Source organism: Choloepus didactylus, chromosome 9 (assembly GCF_015220235.1).
Source record: "Choloepus didactylus isolate mChoDid1 chromosome 9, mChoDid1.pri, whole genome shotgun sequence".
In the NCBI taxonomy this organism is placed as follows: domain Eukaryota; kingdom Metazoa; phylum Chordata; class Mammalia; order Pilosa; family Megalonychidae; genus Choloepus; species Choloepus didactylus.
In genome coordinates, this window is record NC_051315.1 from 58,009,181 (window position 1) to 58,028,171 (window position 18,991).

The following is an 18,991-nucleotide window of genomic DNA, read 5'->3' on the forward strand; positions in this document are numbered from 1 at the left end:
GTGTTTGCAGGGCCCCCTCGGAGGAACTGGGGAAAAAAAGCAAAAATGTTGGACTTCCCTACCTGGGTTATTACTGATATTCTCACAAACATTGAGGACTAACAATATTGTAGGCCATGCCCTTGATCTTGGGGTTTGCCCTTATGAAGCTTGTTACTGCAAAGAAGAGCCTAAGCCTACCTATAATTTTGCCTAAGAGTTTCCCCCAGAGAACCTCTTTGTTGCTCAGATGTGGCTCTCTCTCTCTCTCTCTCTAAGCTCACGGGGCAGGTACACTCACTGCCCACCTCCCTGTGTGGGACATGACTCCCGGGGGGTGTGGATCTCCCTGGCAAAATGGGACATGACTCCCAGAGATGAGCCTGGACCCGGCATCACGGGATTGAGACAATCTTCTTAAACAAAACAGGGAAGTGAAATGAAACAAAGTTTCATTGGCTGAGAAATTTCAAATGGAGTTGAGAGGTCACTCTGGAGGGCATTCTTATGTGCTATACAGATATCCCTTTTTAGTTTTTAGTGTATTGGAACAACTAGAAGAAAATACCTGAAACTGTCGAACTGCAATCCAGTAGCCTTGATTCTTGAAGACAACTGTATAACTATGTAACTTACATGGTGTGATTGTGTGATTGTGAAAACCTCATGGCTCACACTCTCTTTATCCAGTGTATGGACAGATGAGTAGAAAAATGGGGACAAAAAGTAAATGAAAACTAGGGTAGGATAAGGGGATGGAATGTTTTAGGTGTTCTTTTTTTACTTTCATTTTTATCTTTTTTGAAGTAAGGAAAATGTTCAAAAATTGATTCTGGTGATGAATGCACAATTGTATGATGGTACTATGAATAACTGTACATCGCAGATGATTGTAGGGTATGTGACTATATCTCAATAACACTGTGTTAAAAATTTTTTCTGCATTTGGATTTTCAAAAATATATCCTTTTCTGGACATTTTGGTAGAGTACTGCCAACTTTCTTCTGATATGAAGGAATATCCTTTATTCTAATAGATGTCTTTTGGTATAAGAGAAAAATATTCTTTCTTTTACAACATTAGAAAGATAATAGGAATTAGTTTTATTTTGCCAATCACATTTTAAAACTTGCCAATCCTAGGTTGGGTCCAGCCTTTTAATTTTTTAATATTATTAGTCCATAACCTTCAACAGCTTTGAGACCACTAAGATAGTGCATGTTGTACAAATTCCCATTCCCAGTGCTAACAATAAATTACCCATGCCTATCATTTAAAAAGAAAGGAAGAAAAAAAGGCATGCAGGATACTAATTATCTTTCATATAAAAAAGAACACATATAACTTTATAAATTTTCTTTGCTATGATTCTAACAAAAATAAAGAAATACACCATATAGAAATGTCACAAAAATACACAAGTATTACAGGCAGACAATGGATAATGGGGTGTTTTTTTAAAAAGGTATGATAGGAAAGAAAAAGAAACAGTTTTTATATACTATTTATACATTAATTACAAACCACAGAAGTAAAGGTTTTCCGAACATTGGCAAGAAAAGCTGAAAAATTATTGGTCTTCCTTACATTCTCTTGAAATTCTGCTAGGTGTTCAAGATACGGAGCACTATCTGACACTGGAAAAAAAAAAAAAAAAACAATTTGAATGAGATTTTTTTTGTGGGAAAGAAGTACTTCTAATTTATATGCTCTCACTTGACTTGAACTTCAATTCCATTTTATTAAAATGCTTTGAGCATAAAATGGTTTACTTGATTTTCATATCCTAACTATCTTTTGGACCTTTCCTTCAATTAATCTCTAAATATTCAAATCTCAATTACTATAATCTTGTTTTAAGTATAAACAGATGGTATTCAAGGGATTAAAGAGTCTAGTGATACAGTATGCCATTTCCCATAGTCCTAGACCTATACATTTTAACTGTTCAAACAGTTGGTTTTAACTGTTAAGTTCGTTTTCTCGGAAAAACTTTGGCCTGACTGACATCTTGTTTATGGCCACTGGGTCAATAAAAGAACAGCTTTAAATGCCAACCCTTAAAAACTTACAATTATAAATAAATATCTAAAATTTTACAAGAGAACTGGATGTCATTAGAATATGTGGTTGCTATTCCAAGAGAGGTATTTACGGGACCTACCAATCAAATGGGACTCAGAGTCACAAATAACAGAATGTGCCAACGGGTACATATTGGGAGCAAGTCTCCAGTGAGGATGGTCAAAGGAAAAGATGTCCCAGCTTTCTCTGCCACCAATCTTGCCCTTTGGCCAAGGGGAAGAAATGGGACCATATCAGATTTCCAGCTCTTTGGTAGACTGCTTAGGAAACAGGCCCATGATTATAGCAGTGAAAGAATAGCAAAGAACACTTGTTTCAAAATTTACACTGCAGATTCTATTTTAATACACTCTTAAGTACTGTAAGACCAGAAACAACCAAAAAAAAGAACAAATCCCACTTTCTTAGAATGCTGAGAAATTATAGAGTGGACAACTCTGCAAAAGCTAAATCAAAGAACAAGAGAAGAAAAAAACCCCTACCAAAACAATGTAGACCTATGACCAAGAACCCCTCCCTTTCACCCAGTCCCCAGCTTAGGAGTCGCAGAGCAAGGCCTGGGGGCCTCCTGCTGTAGATGTGGACCACAGAGCCACTCAGAGCAGCGAGTTAGAACCCCAGGCATATTCAGACACTGGGACTCAAGTCCACAGAGACCCAGGGCAGAACACAAGTGCCTGACTAACATATACATAAAAAGGTGCCCTCAGAAATAAGATGCCACGACAGAACTGTTGTCAAGAGGTACAAATGCTCGGCCCAGTGTCTGATTGCTGGATTACCTAAAGAAAAAATGGAACTTTTTGGAGACTCTATCTGGGTCCTTGGAGCAGGAAACCCTAACTGGGAAGTAACCAGAGGCAGAAAAGTCTCAGCAAAAAAAGAGGGGGAAACTGAACTGCCCAAAGGAAGAATGGGTCCCAGAAATGGAAAGTGTAATAAAAAGAGGACATGGAGTGAGGGAGAGAAATTAAACAAATCATAGGAGTTGGTGAGAAAATTCTCTCGAAGAAGGAAAACAGGAAAGGAAGCTTTCTCCTGGAGTTGAAACAACTGCACATAAAAGGGCAATCTTAAACGTTGTACCGTGACTTTCAGGGAAGACAGCAGAGTAGGGAACTACCAGTCTCACTCTCACTTCTCCTACAAAAACAGCTAGTGGACAGGCAGAAAATGTCTGAAACAATTGTTCTGGGGTCTGGAGGCCAGGGGAGCACTGTACAGCATGCAGGGAAGAGCAGGATGAAGAGACTGAGAAACTGCGGTAAACAACTATAATTTACTCCACAGCTGACACCCATCCCCCACTCTTAAGATGCGCTGTCTCAGTCCAGTCCCTGGCTGCCTGCTGCAGATGGACAGGGACATGGAAGCCCTCTTACCTAAGAACTGATGAATGAATAAACAAAATGTGTATATACACATGATAGAATATTATTCAGCTGTAAGAAGGAATGAAGTCTTGATGCATGCAACAACATGGATGAAGGACATGTCAAGTGAAATAAGCCAGACACAAAAGGACAAATATTGTATAATCTCACTGATAAGATCCGATTATAATAAGCAAAACTGTAGAGTTAGAAACTAGAATAAAGGTTACCAGGAGATAGAATGGGGATAGGAAATGGGAAGCTGATGCTTAATTTGCGCAGAATTTCTAATTAAGTTTAGTGTAAATGTTTGGAAATGGATGGTGGTGGTGGTAGCACATTATTATTGTGAGTGTAATTAACAGCCCTGAATTATGTGTGTGAATGTGGTTGAAAGGGGAAGTTGTGGGTGGTGTATGTTACTAGTAAGAGAAGTTAGAAGAGAAAACATGGGACTGTATAACACAGTGAACCCTGTTGCAGACAATGGACTATGATTAATAGTACAATTATAAGCATGTTCTTTCACGAATTATAACAAATGGGCATCACTATTACAAGGTTTTAATAATAGGGTGGAATATGGGAATATATCTAATGCAAACTATGGATTATAGTTAACAGTAATATTTTAATATTCTTTCATCAATTGTGACAAAGGTATGACACCAATGCAAAATGTCAACAATGGGGGATATGGGAGCACTGTATTTTTTACATGACTTTTATGTAAACCTACAATTTCTCTAATTAAAAAAAAACTATAGTTTAAAAAACATTATGCTAAGTGAAAGAAACCAGACATAAAGTACTGTATATTATATGACTCCTTTTGTATAAAAGGTAAATATAAATAAATCTATACAGAAAGAATTCAATTAGTGGTTATGTAGGGGTGAGGAAGGATAGAGAGATTGAGAGGTGACTACTAAGGAGTAATGGGCTTTTCTTTTTGGAGGAATGACAATGTTCAAAGCTTGATTGTGGTGATGAACCCACAACTGTGATTACACTAAAAGCCATTGACTGTACATTTTGGATGGACTGTATGATATGTGAATATATCTCAATAAAACTGCTTAAAAAAATTGTCCTGCATATCCAGGGCAAGAACTAGTTGCAGAAGACCTGAGAAAATCTGAACAGTTAAACAAGGGCTACTCTAAAGATCCAGTATAAGTTGGACCAAGAGTCAAAGAGCCTTAACACAAAGCCAATGTAAAATAAAACCCTAGGCAATAGGGAGAAACTGAACTTCAGAGTTAGCACATCCTAATAATCAAATGCCCAGACATCAGCAAAAAATTACAAGCCATACTAAGAAACAAAAAAATAAGGCTCAGACAAGGGAACAAATAAAAACTTCAGAGGAGACACAGACTTTGGAACAACTAATTAAAGAAGTTCAAACAAATTTCTTACGTCAATTCAAGGAAATAAAGGGAAATATGAATAGAAATAAACTAATGGTGGATATAGAGCAAAAGGATATTAAAAAGACAATGTGTGAACCACATTCACACACATAATTCTAACAAAGAAATTGGAATTATAGGAATGAATGGCACAATAATGGAGATTAAAAACACACCCAAAGCACAAGCAACAAAAGAAAAAAATAGACAAATGGGATATCATCAAAATTAAAAACTTTTGTGCAAAGGACTTAACCACAAAAGTGATAAGACAACCTACTCCATGGGAAAAAATATTTGGAAAACACATATCTTAAAAGAGTTTAACATCCAGAGTATATAGAGAAACTCTACAGGTCAACAATAAAAAGACAAAAAACCCAATTAAAAAATGGGCAAAAGACTTTGACAGATATTTCTCCAAAGTGGATATACAAATGACTAAAAAGCACATGAAAAGATGCTCAACATAGTAGCCATTAGGGAAATGCAAATCAAAACCATGAGATACCACTTCACTAGATTGGCTACTATTGAAAAAAAAAAAAAAAACAGAAAATTACAAGTGTTGGAGAAGATGTGTGGAGAAATAGGAACACTCATTTATTCCTGATGGGAGTGCAAAATGGTGTAGCCACTGTGGAAGACAGGAAGACAATGTGGCAATTCCTAAGAAAGTTAAGCATAGAATTACTATTATCTGGCAAGCCCACTTCTAGGTATACAGTCAGAAGAATTAAAAGCAGGGACTTGAACAGATATTTACACACCATTGTTCATAGCGGCATTATTCACAATTACCAAAAGATGGAAGCAACCCAAGTGTCCATCAACGGATGAATGGATAAATAAAATATGGTGCATACATACAATGGACTATTACTCAGCCATAAAAAGGAAATAAGTTCTGATATATATGATAAATGGATGAACCCTGAAGACATCATGTTAAGTGAGATAAGCCAAAGATATGATCTCACTAATATGAAATAATTAGAATAAGCAAACTCATAGAGTTAGAATCTGGAGTATAGGTAACCAGGAGCCAAGTTGGGGGTAGGGAATCAGGAATTAATGCTTCAGTTGTAGAGTATCTATTTGGGTTGATGGTAAAGATTTGGTAATGGATGGTGGAAACAGTAGCACGATATTGTGACTGTAATTAACAGCAATGAATTATATATGGAAATGCAGTTAAAAGGGGAAATTTTAGTTTGTATACATGTTCCTAGAATAAATGTTAAAAAACAAACAAGCATAGGCCTGTACAATACAGAGTGAACCCTATTGTAAATGATGGACTATCATTAATAGTAGAATTATAAAATGTTCTTTCACGAACTGAAACAAATGTACCACACTAATGCAAGGAGTTAATTAATAATAGGGTGGTACATGGGAATTCTGCAGTTTATGCATGACCTTTCTGTAAACCTTCAATTTCTCTATTAAAAAATAAATAAAAATGAATAATATAAGACTATCTAGTAATAAAGGGTTACCAATTTTAAAACTGAAATTAAAAATTGAGTGGCATATTGAAAGTGAGTTCAAAAGATTTGGGGGTTTGCTTTTTAAAATCTAGCAATCATTAGATAGGAACAAATTTATCTAGAGAGAAAAGCTAAGAAACATTTGTATGTGCATTAGATTCACAAAATATAAATTCCATGAGAATAGGAAATGAATCACCAGGACACATCAGGGAGCCAACTCAGTAGTTTACCTGAGATTGTCTGTCTGTTACATGTGCTTTAAGATGGTAATAGAGGTGTAATGAGCTGAGAACCATTTTCTGAATTCCTATAATGCAGGATTATGTGTATAGGAGCAGAAGGATAAAAAAGGATGAATATATTTTCTTTCTCTACTTGTTCACAAAATTATCAATCTTATGTATCTCCCATAATTGAAGGCCTTCTGGCCTGTTCAGAATCAATAATTAATTATCAGTGTTTGGGATTTTCAGGATGGGGAAATTTTTTTAAATTTGATTTTTAGGAAAATATAATATCATATTCTGACAATTTTTTATATTAAAATTTGCCTACTTGGATAAATTAGAATATTCACATTTAGAGAGTCATAAATCCTTTACTCTAGGTTTGGTTTTATTTCAATTTCCCTGGAAGGACAATTCATGTTTGCATATAAAACACAGTAGTCTTCAGTCTTCTCACAGACTTTTCAGCCACTGTGGCACTGTGACTTACTGAAGAGAAGTCACATTATGGGCCCTAGATAATATTTATAAATCAAAACCATAGCCATGCTTTTAAAAGACAAAATCCCAAGAGAAGATGGCAGCATAGAGAGGAGTGGAAGTTAGTTAGCCCCCTGGAACAACTAATAAACAACCAGGAACAACTAGTAAATGATCTGGAATAACTGCTGGGGGACAACCGTGACTGTCCACACATAGTGCACCAACCTGGATTGGGAAGAACGCCTGAGATCGCAGCATGGAGTATGTGAGTAGAAACTTTGGACCCCAGCCGGGAGCCTGAACTGCAAAGCCCTGTGGTGCTAGAGAGCAGCACTCTCTGAACAAGCGAATATATCTCAGTCCAGCTATAACTGGGGTTTTAATTGGCAAATGTGGACTGCTCAATACAAGCTACGAATCCCCAACAAGCAGACAGAGGCTTTTAGTGACAACTGACCTTGAAGAGCCAGGGGATTTCTCTGTCCGGGAGGGGGAGCCCAGAGTACTGGGTGCTATCTCTGGCTGAAGGATGAAGCTGGAGGCCGTGGACTGGCCTTGAAGGGGGGCTTTCTGTTCCTTTTTCTCTCTCTCATCCTGCGCAGCTCAGTGGAGAAAGCCTGTTATTTTCAGTTCAGAGTGCTCTGACCCAGACAAGGGCGGAGATAGCAGAGTCAGAGAAACAAACAACCTATTTAAATGCAGATGATAACTCTCTAGCAGGTATATCTTCCCTACGAGGAAGGAGGTGGTGCCCAGCTCTACTAACCACCTTCCATTAAGAACCAGACCCCAGAGCGTGGGGGAAAACAGCCAAAACAGAAACTAAGCAGGCCACACCTCCTTACACCAGTCAGGAACTACAGGCTGACAGATGCCACCTGCTGGGCAGGTTAGGAAAAGCATAGTGGCTTGAGGCCTCACAGGGTGTGTCAATCATCTAAGACACACCCTCAGGGAAACCTGACACTGAATTTTGCCCCTTTGTGGGACCTGAGCCCATTCCGATCTGAGAAAGTCTCATTTGGGTAACCAAGGAAACCAGATGCCTAGTGTGTATTATGTCCCCCAGAAAAAGCCATATTCTGTGATGCAATCTTGTGGGGCAGATATTTTAGTGCTGACTAGATTGGAATTCTTTGAGTGTTTCCATGGAGATGTGCCCCACCCAACTGTAGGTGATAACTCTGATGAGATATTTCCATGGAGGCATGGCCTCACCCATTCAGGGTGGGCCTTGATCAGTGGAGCCATATAAATGAGCTGACAAACAGAAGGAACTCAGTGCAGCTGAGAGCGACATTTTGAAGAGGAGCTACAGCCGAGAGGGACACTTTGAAGAAAGCACAGGAGCTGCAGATGAGAAACAGTTTGAAGATGGCCATTGAAAGCAGACTCGTGCTCCAGAGAAGCCAAGAGAGGACAAATACCCCAACTGCAACTAAGAGTGACATTTTTGAGGAGCTGCAGCCTAGAGAGGAATGTCCTGAGAGAAAGCCATTTTGAAACCAGAACTTTGGAGCAGACGCCAGCCATGTGCTTCCCAGCTAACAGATGTTTTCGGACACCACTGGCTATCCTCCAGTGAAGGCACCCGATTGCTGATGTGTTACCCTGGACACTTTACGGCCTTAAGACTGTAACTGTGTAACCAAATAAACCCCCTTTTATAAAAGCCAATCCATCTCTGGTGCTTTTGCTTTCTGGCAGCATTAGCAAACTAGAACACCTAGACAACAGAAAACTACAGCTTACACTAAGAAAAACGAAGTTATGGTCCAGTCAGAGGAACAAACTTATACTTCAACTGAGATACAGGAAATGAAACAACTAATACTACATCAATTCAAAAAGTTTAGGAATAAAGGCAAAAGAGATGAAGCATATAATGAAAACACTGGGCGTACAGAAGGTAGAAATGAAAGTTTGAAAAAACAATTGGGGAGAACCTAAGATGGCTCCTAGGTGAGACAGGGCAAAATAAAATAACAACTCTATGAAAAATACTAGATAAAAACCAGAAGGTGATCCAGAATACCGGTTTCAGTGATGCACCAGCTGGGCAAGGTCTGCTAGAACCACAGGGGCTGTACACTTGGTGAAAATGGGAGTCTGCATTCTGAAACGAGTGAGTAAGCCAGCTGAAAGACCCGCAGCCACACTGCAGTGTGGGGAAGCTGGGGGATGGCATTTGGAGATGGACTGGTTCTTTTAAAAAAAAAAAAAAAAAAGGGAAAAACCCAGGAGCGGCTGCATTTGCGACGGTGAAAATCGCACAGTGGAAGCACGGCAGAAGCAGTCTGAGCTGGCCTCTTGGTATCGGGCATGGAGAATAGCCCGCTGCAGATTCCCTCAAGGCCAGGGGAGTGGAGAGGAGAGCCGGAAGGAGAAAGAACCCCCGCTGCTTGCAGCTGCTCCCCAGTGGGCTGGAGACACTCCTGCCCGGGACCGTGCCCACAGCCCAGAGCAGTGCCAGTTGTCCCTGAGCTGGGAAAGAGGAACTGTGCGAGGAGAGGGGAGGGGTGGAGACGCCCTGTTCAACCATCTTTGCATCAGGCTGAGAGCGCCCCTGCACGGCCCAGCAGCCAGGGGCTTCCCTTGAGGGACAGCGCACACTTGTGACGTAGCATAGCCTTCCCTCAGCAGAGGTCCTGGAAGATCACAGCTGAGAAGAGAGGCCTGCTCGGAAAACCCAGGGATGCTACGTCAATGCCAGTGGTTTGTCGGTCAGCGTCAGAGAGGATCGGGGGCAGAACTGAAATGATTCAACAGCTTTGAATCTCTGGGAACACCTGGGAGGTTTGAATATTAAAGCTGCCCTGCCTCCCTAGCCACTGGGATACATGCCCCACATTCAGGGCGGACGGCTCCAGCAACACACCCAAATTGTGTTCACTAACTGAACCCCACAAGAATCATTTCCCCACACACCACAAGAACAAAGTTGAGAAGTGACTTGAGGGGTATAGGTGACTCGCAGATGACATCTGCTGGTTAGTTAGAGAAAGTGTACGCTACCAACTTGTATTTCTGAAAAATTAGATTGATATTTTTTTTTTTTTACAACTTGAAAGCACCTTATCAAGCAAAGAAAATGCCAAGAGGCCAAAAACAACAGAAAATCTTAATGTATATGATAAAACCAGATGATATGGAGACCGCAATCCCAGACCCAAATCAAAATATCAGAAGAGACACAGTACTTGGCGCAATTAATCAAAGAACTACAATCGAGGAATGAAAACATGGCAAAGGATATAAAGGGCATCAATAAGACCATAGAACAGGATATAAGGGACATAAAGAAGACCCTAGAAGAGCATAAAGAAGACATTACAAGAGTAAATAAAAAAAAATAGAAGATCTTATGGAAATAAAGGAAACTGTTGGCCAAATTAAAAAGACCCTGGATACTCATAATACACGATTAGAGGAAGTTGAACAATGACTCAGTGTCCTAGAACAGAAAATGAAAGAACAAAAGAAAGAATGGAGAAAAAAATTGAAAAAATCAAAATGGATCTCAGGAATACGATAGATAAAATAAAACGTCCAAACTTAAGACTCATTGGTGTCCCAGAAGGGGAAGAGAAGGGTAAAGGTCTAGAAAGAGTATTCAAAGAAATTGTTGGGGAAAACTTCCCCAACCTTAATCACAATATAAATACACAAAGCATAAATGCCCTGCGAACTCCAAATAGAATAAATACAAATAAACCCACTCCGAGACATATTCTGATAAGACTCTCAAATACTGAAGAGAAGGAGCAAGTTCTGAAAGCAGCAAGAGAAAAGCAATTCACCACATACAAAGGAAACAACATAAGACTAAGTAGCGACTACTCAGCGGCCATCATGGAGGCGAGAAGGCAGTGGCATGACATATTTAAAATTCTGAGAGAGAAAAATTTCCAACCAAGAATACTTCATCCAGCAAAACTCTCCATCAAATTTGAGGGAGAGCTTAAAATTTTCACAGACAAACAAATGCTGAGAGAATTTGCTAATAAAAGACCTGCCCTACTTCAGATACTAAAGGGAGCCCTACCGACAGAGAAACAAAGGAGAAAGAGATATAGAGAATTTTAACAGACATATATAGAACCTTACATCCCAAATTACCAAGACACTCATTTTTCTCTAGTGATCATGGATCTTTCTCCCGAATGTACTAATATCCTGGGACATAAAACAAGCCTCAATAAATTAAAATTAAAAAAAAATTGGATATACTCAAAGCACATTCTCTGACCACAATGGAATAAAAATAGAAGTCAATAATTTGTGAATTGCAACTTCACTATCTACTTCCTACATGATATAAAATATACAAACTCTAATAACAAATCAGTGGTTTTGAACTCAATGTAAAATATGGAAGTTTTGACAAGAACTATATAAAGGTGGGGGAATGGAGGAGTATAGGAGCATGGTTTATGTGTCCTATTGAAGTGAAGGTGGTATCAAAGAAAAACAAGATTGTTATGGATTTAAGAGTTTAATTTTAAGCCCCACAGTAAACACAAAGAAACTATCAGAGAATATGACCATAGAGATGAAAAGTAGAGTATAGGTTAAGAGAAATGGGGGAAGGGGCAATGGGGAGTTAAGAAATGGGTGTAGGGTTGCTGTTTGAGGTGAAGGGAAATTTCTAGTAATGGATGGTGGGAAAGAGATAGCATTACAACATTCTAAATGTGATTAATCCCACTAATGGAAGGCTAGGGAGGGGGTAGAATGGGAAGATTTAGGCTGTATATATGTTTCCACAATAGAGAAAAAAAAAGAAAAAAAAAAAAGGACAGTCTAAATAGATGACAATTGAATGCCAAGGATGACCCTGGATGGGATCTGGGGATAGAGGACAGGAGGCTCAAAGGGACACGTATGAGACATAGGGGGAAGAAAGAAAAAAAGGAAATATAGAATGTATGCTTTGTATCAATGTTGAATCTCTAGTACTTCTTAGCTGCATTTAATGGGATTGCATAAAAGAATGTTCTTGTTCATGGGAATTGTATATGTGAATTATAGTGTTAGTTCAAGGATGGGTGCAGCTAGCTCTCATATGTTCAGAAGACAGAGCAATAGATGATGGATGATGGGGGGGAGGGAAAGAAATAGTGATGTGACAGCATGTTAAAGTTGGTGGATTGGGGTATCAGGGGAGGGGGGTCAGGGTATGCTGGAGTTCTGTGTTTGGGGTTTGTATTGTTTTTGCAACTGTTCCTATAACTTTGAATTTATTTCAAAATTAAATTACATTAAAAAAAAACAACTGGCAGAATCTATGGAAATGAAAGGCACAACACAAGATATGAAAGACACAATGGAAACATACAACAGCAGATCTCAAGAGGCAGAAGAAAACACTCAGGAACTGGAGAACAAGAAAACTGAAATCCTACATACAGATAGGGAAAAGAATGGAAAAAATATGAGCAACATCTCAGGGAATTGAATGACAACATGAAACGCATGGATGCATGTGTCATGGGTGTCCCAGAGGAGAAGAGAAGGGTAAAGGGCAGAAGCAGTAATAGAGGAAAAAATCAATGAAAATTTCCCATCTCTTATGAAAGACATAAAAGTACAGATCCAAAAAGGGCAGCATACCCCAAACAGAATAGATCTGAATAGGCCTATGCCAAGACACTTCATAATCGGATTATCAAACATCAAAGACAGAGAGAATCCTGAAAGCAGCAAGAGAAAAACGATCCAACACATACAAAGGAAGCTTAATAAGACTATGTGTGGATTTCTCAGCAGAAACCATGGAAACAAAAAGGAAGTGGTTTGATATATTTGATATTGAAAGAGATAAACCGCCAACCAAGAATCCTACATCCAGCAAAACTGTCCTTCAAATATGAGGGAGAGTTCAAAATATTCTCTGACAAACAGACAATGACAGAGTTTGTGAATAAGATACCTGATCTACAGGAAATACTATAGGGAGCACTACAGACAGATATGAAAAGATAGGAGTGAGAGGTTTGGAACACAATTTTGGGTGATGGTAGCACAGCAATGTAAGTACACTGAACAAAGATGACTATGAGTTTGGTTGAAAGAGGAAGGTTAGGAGTATGTGGGACACCAGAAGGAAAGATAAAGACTGGGACTGTATAACTCAGTGAAACCTAGAGTGCTCAACAATTGTGATGAAATGTACAAATATGTTTTTTCATGAGGGAAAACGAATGTCAACCTTGCAAGGTGTTAGAAATAGGGAGGTATTGGGGGAAAAAAACAATCAGTGCAAACTAGAGACTATAATTAACAGAAACATCGTATTATGCTTCCTTTAATGTAACAAAGGCAATATACCAAAGCTAAATGCATATAAGAGGGGGACATAAGGAAGGTGTATGGGAATCTTGGCATTGGTGATGTTGTCTGACTCTTTATTCTACTTTAGTTAAATGCTATCTTTCCTTTTGTTGCTTCTTAGCCATCATGTTTGTTTTCTTTTTCCTCTTTCTGTTTTCTTTTTCTTTTGTCTTTCTACCTTCTTTGCGGAAGAAATGGAGATGTCCTTATATAGATAGTGGTGATGGTGGTGAATACATAAATACGTGATTATACAGGGAACCATCAATTGTTTACTTAGGATGGAAGGTATGGTCTGTGAACAAAACTGTCTTAAAAAAAATGGGTTGATAAATCTTGAGGGCACTATATTGAGTAAAATAAGTCAGACACATAAGGACAAATATTGCAGGGTCTCACTGATATGAACTAATTATAATATGTAAACTCATAGGCATGAAATATAAGTTACCAGGATATTGAATGAGGCTAAAGAATGGGGAGCGGTTGCTTATTATGAGCAGAATGTTCAACTAGGTTGAACTTAAATGTTTGGAAATGGACAGAGATGACGGTAGCATGTTGTGAGAATAACTAACAGTGCTGAATGGTGTGTGAATGTGATGGAAAGGGTAAGCTCAGGGTCACGTATGTCACCAGAAGCAAAGTTGGAGGTTAAAAGATGTGAATGTATAAAACTGTGAATCTTGTGGTGGGCAATGTCTGTGATTAACTGTACAAATATTAGGAATCTCTTCCATGAATCAGAACAAATGTATGACACTATAACTAGAAGTTAACAATAGAGGGGCATATAGGGAAAAAAATATACCTATTACAAACTATATACTACAGTTAGTAGTATTTTAATGTTCTTTCATGAACAGTAACAAATGTACTATACCAATACTATGAATCAATAATGGAGGGGGGGTGGGTGGGGTATGGGAGGATTTGAGTTTCCTTTTTTTGTCTTTAATTCTTTTCTGGAGTAATGAAAATGTTCTAAAAATTGAAAAAAAAATTAATTGTGGTGATGGATGCACAGCTATATGATGGTACTGGGGGCAAGCAATTATACACTTTGGATCTTTGGATAATTGTATGGTATGTGAACAATCTCAATGAAAAAAAAAAAGAAAAAGACAATATCCCAAGATGCCAGACTGAAAAAGAAAACAATAGCCTGTGGGAATATTACTTTCCTTCATCTTCATATTCTGATTCAAATAACAGTTTGGGATGCAAAATCTTAAATACCGGTTAAGAGATATTGGGCTATACCTTCGTAGTCCCTTGCTTCATTCAGGCGCAGAGAAAACATATATGGATTCTCAGGATGCTTAGGATCAATATTAGTGAATATAAACTGTAATTTATCACCTGAAAAAAGAGATTAAACTATTCAGTATGAGAATATTTTATTGTGCCAAAGCTTTCAATGGTGATGAGCTTTCTTATCTCTATCCTTCAACAATATCTGCATGGCTAAGCATAAATATTCACTTAACCAACTTCTCCAAATGTGTAAGTTACAAATCAGTTTTAAAATATACTGTCAAACAAATTTAATTTGAGTTTTTCTACATAGTTACTTGGACTTACAGCCTATTTTCCAAAGATCTCCAAATGCTCTTAAAGAAGTAAATGCCTGGTAGAAATTTAAATGGCAGCCACAAAGTATAAATTCTTAAACATTTTAGCTTTGTTCTAGAATATAAAAACATTAGAAAATTTTTAAAAATTATTTATAAAAATAAATCTTCAGAAACTTTGAAAAAATTGCCTTGTATTCAAGTTCAAAATGAAATAATTACGTCAGTACATCAGCTATTTTAAACTGTTAATAATGGGAGGGTGAGTGCCAAGGAAAAAAAGATTTCGTAAGATAGTTAAGCAAAATGAAGGGTCTAATTTGGGTTTTTCTCTTCCTTTTTAAAACATTATTCCCTGAGTTTGAGGGCCATGAGAAAGTTCTATTTTATAACTAAAAATAATTGTAAAGCTTTTAAATTGACTGCTTAAAAAACAAACCAAACCAAACAAAACCAAATAGCACCTCAGGATGACAGAATGAGTCTCACAGATAAAAAACCCAAAGTTAGACCTTATATTCTCCTCTAATCAAATGACTAAAATATTTTTTTAAATTAAAAACTCATTCCAACTGATAGGAAAAACACTATGACCAGTAGATATATGCACAAAGGATCCACACAGGTAATCAAAGAAATAAATATAATTGATAAGCAAATGGGAAAAAATGGCCACCTTTTTCATTAATAAGTAAGGAAATGCATTATTTTTTAAGTTCCATTCATTTCTAGTCATCTTACATACCAGAACATAAAATTTCTAAGAAATACAATTCTGGGAAGAATACAATGAAATGGGTATGCTCACATATTGTACATAGGTGTGCAGAAAACAGTTACAATAGCAGGCCTGAGACTGCTATCCTTAAAAGCCTTAGAAAGGCTGTTTGCAAGGCTGGCCCTTGGCTGGTGTCCCTCCCACCGCCCCCACATTTGATGTTTCACTAGGAGGGCTTACAGGACCCAGCACATAGTGGTACTCACGCCTACGGTTTATTACAGCAAAAAGATACAAAGAAAAATCAGTAAAGGGAAAAGGTGCATGAGGCAAAGTCTAGAGGAAACCAGGAGCAAGCTTCCCAGAGTCCTCTCCTGGTGGAGTCATACAGGACACTTAATACCCCAGGAATGAGCTGTGACAATGCATGTAAAGTTTTGCCAACCAGGGAAGCTTGTTACAGACTCAGTGTCCAGGGTTTTTCTGGGGCTGGTCACATAGACAGCCTTTGCCTGGCATGAACCAAAATTCTAGACTCCCGGAAGGAAAACAGGTTTTCAGCATAAACCATATTGTTTACTAAAACTGTTTACCCACTGTGAGCCACTCTTAACAGATTTTGGGAAATGTCCTAAAATCTAAGTTACCAAACACCAGCCAAGAGCCAGCCTTGTAAGCAGGGCTTTCTAAAGATAAGCAGTCAGGCCTGTGATGTTTACTCTTTTCTGCACATTTGACATCTGGGAACTTGGATTTCAGGGGTGTTCCTACAATTCCCTAATGGATAAAGATGGTGCCTAAACTGTGCAAAAAATGTGGTCTATGCTGAATATCTGCTTTCTATCTGGAGTCTGGAGTTCTGGTACATATTAGGCAAAAAAATAAAAACCTTGGGCACTGAGGCTCTAATGAGCCTCCTGGTAGACAACACTTCATTTGTATTGTCACAATTCAATGCTAGAAGAATTAAGTGCAACCTGTAACTCCACTGGGAAGTCTGAGGATTCTGGGAAACTTGTTTCCTCTAGACTATGCACCAACTACTTTTTCCCTTTGCTGATTTCTTTTTTTTAATGACTGGCTGCAATAAATCTTAGCTGTGAATATGACTATAACCTAAGTCCTGTAAGTCCTCCTAGTGAATCACCAAACCTGGAGATCGTCTTGGGAACCCCTGACACAACAGGTATCACAGTGGTACATATACCAGATAACAGCCATAGAAATAGTCATACACTGTAACCAATAATTCATTTCTGGTAAACAATTCCATGGAAATAACACACAAAAAAACAAGGTAGTTTATGTTCACTCTAGCAGTTCTAAGACTAAAAACCTGGAAGGATCCAAATGCAAAGTTAGAAGTAATACATGTGTTAACAGGTAAAACATTGAATAAATTATTTTACATTAATAGAATGAATTGTTACCCCACCATTTAAGTGATTATTAGGATGGCTATAGCAACTGAAGAAATGCTGATGATACAATGCCAAGTAAGAACAAGGATTAAAATTATTTGCATATTGATAAGCATGCCAAAAATATGTTTATTAAAATACTGGATGATGAATAACCAAATCATCAATAATTATGTCAGGATGATAAAAATTTATGTAATTTTTTCCTATTTTCTAAAAAAATTAACATTGTAGTCTTTATTTTAGTTGAAAATAATTTTTAAATTCTCTCTACTTAGAAAAAGACATACTTTTCTATTTTCACATTATACTTACATTAATATACATACCATAAATTTTTCGAATTTCTAGTCCAAGTCGATCTTTATATAAGTCTGCAGATTTCTGCAGCCTTTTCAACCTCTCTTCATTAGCTTTGTTAGCAGTGGAAATAGCTATGATTTAAAAAACAAAACATAGTATCAAATATTTTAAATAACACTCAATTAATTCTTACTTGCATAAGTAAAAACTTGGAAGACTATAAAAATGATGACAAATGATTTGCTTACAGTAATTCAGTTTTTACCTCTGTTACTTAACAAAAGGGGCTTCTGTTCATTCACGTTGGAAGGAAAAACTGGTTTAGAGAAAAGTACAAGCAATTAGAGGAATAAGTTTTGTTCTATTTTATTAGGTAGTATACCATGAATAAATAGGCCAGGGATTTGAATGACTAGCACAGAATAGAAAGACTTTCTTTCCGCTATAACTTGATGTTTCTGGTTAGCAAAGGATATACCACTGGCTACACTGTAAAAATATTCTATTCTTTTAAACATAACTATTTCTCATGTGAAATAAGCCTTATTTCATGCTTTTTTTTTTTTAAGTTAGCACAATATTACCTAAGTAATACTTAGCAGATAAGAAAAATAATTTCACAATATAGCTCTGGATAAGAAAGAACTCTTTCAGAAAAAACATTAACAAAACAAACTTGGCCACTTTCGAGAGTTTTTTTTTTTTTAAATGAGCAAACAGGGCTCCTTTCTAAATGAAGCACTCATTTGAATATGAAAGTTTTTAGACAGATACTTTGTAGCATAATCAATATCTAGTAGTTCCTTGCAGAGAATGTGTGGTCTATAAGTATTTGTTGCATAAATTATACTATGGCTTCTCCTAGGCAAATGTTATTTAGTGAAACTCTCTCCCACTCCAATTAATTAACCTCCCAAATTCATTTCATTACTATATGGTTGTATTAGAAATCAAAGGAGGAGGTCGTTGAAATCAAACAAAACAAAATAACTCACTAAGCCAACTTTAGTGACATCTGGCAGAGATGAGTGACTAGTTAAGACCCTAAGATGTGTTATCTATTTTTAGCAATAAACTGAAGAACAGACAAGATGCATATAATAATTGTGACTCACCAACACTTTGAAATTTAAATTATATTAAATATGCAAATGAAACTTACTTTCCTTTTTCTTTGCATATTCTTCTTTAAGATCCTGGATATTTGCAGTCAATACTTCCATTTCTTGCTTTTTGCATTTTACTTCAGCAATCAACTTTAACAAGTTATCTTTTTTTTCCTGAATGCGCTGATTCTGCTGGCAGATCTCTGTAAGAAGCAAAAGGTATCAGCTAGAAAGATATCCTTCGCTCTTCAACATATATCTAAGATAAAAAAAGACCAAAATTTATTGACTTTCATAAGATTAACAGAGAATGTTTAGATTGATAAGCATTCCTAGTAATTCAAAAATGGTAAAAGACCAAAAAGGAAAACAAAATCCTAATCTATTCTCTTGTCTTTGAAAACAAGAATGAGGAGCCAAAAATAATACCAAACTAAACCAAGAAGTAGAAAATCAAGAGATCTCTACCCTCTCCCC

The 18,991-nt window shown here is 37.4% G+C and overlaps 1 protein-coding gene across 2 annotated transcripts in view; it reads right to left on the reverse strand.

The window, feature by feature from the left end:
- Positions 1–1,095: 1,095 nt before the first annotated feature.
- The window catches only part of SPC25 (SPC25 component of NDC80 kinetochore complex), a 30,063-nt gene continuing 12,167 nt past the window's right edge, over positions 1,096–18,991 (reverse strand). Inside the window, exons 4-8 of one of the 2 annotated variants that reach the window (XM_037850201.1) lie at positions 18,571–18,717; positions 17,674–17,724; positions 17,435–17,539; positions 14,656–14,754; positions 1,096–1,617 (exon numbers count right to left, since the gene is read on the reverse strand). In XM_037850201.1, the coding sequence (XP_037706129.1) occupies positions 1,493–1,617; positions 14,656–14,754; positions 17,435–17,539; positions 17,674–17,724; positions 18,571–18,717 (527 nt within the window). In that variant the 3' untranslated portion in view covers positions 1,096–1,492. The remainder of the gene's footprint in view (positions 1,618–14,655; positions 14,755–17,434; positions 17,540–17,673; positions 17,725–18,570; positions 18,718–18,991) is intronic. The other variant, XM_037850202.1, reaches the window with a different exon arrangement.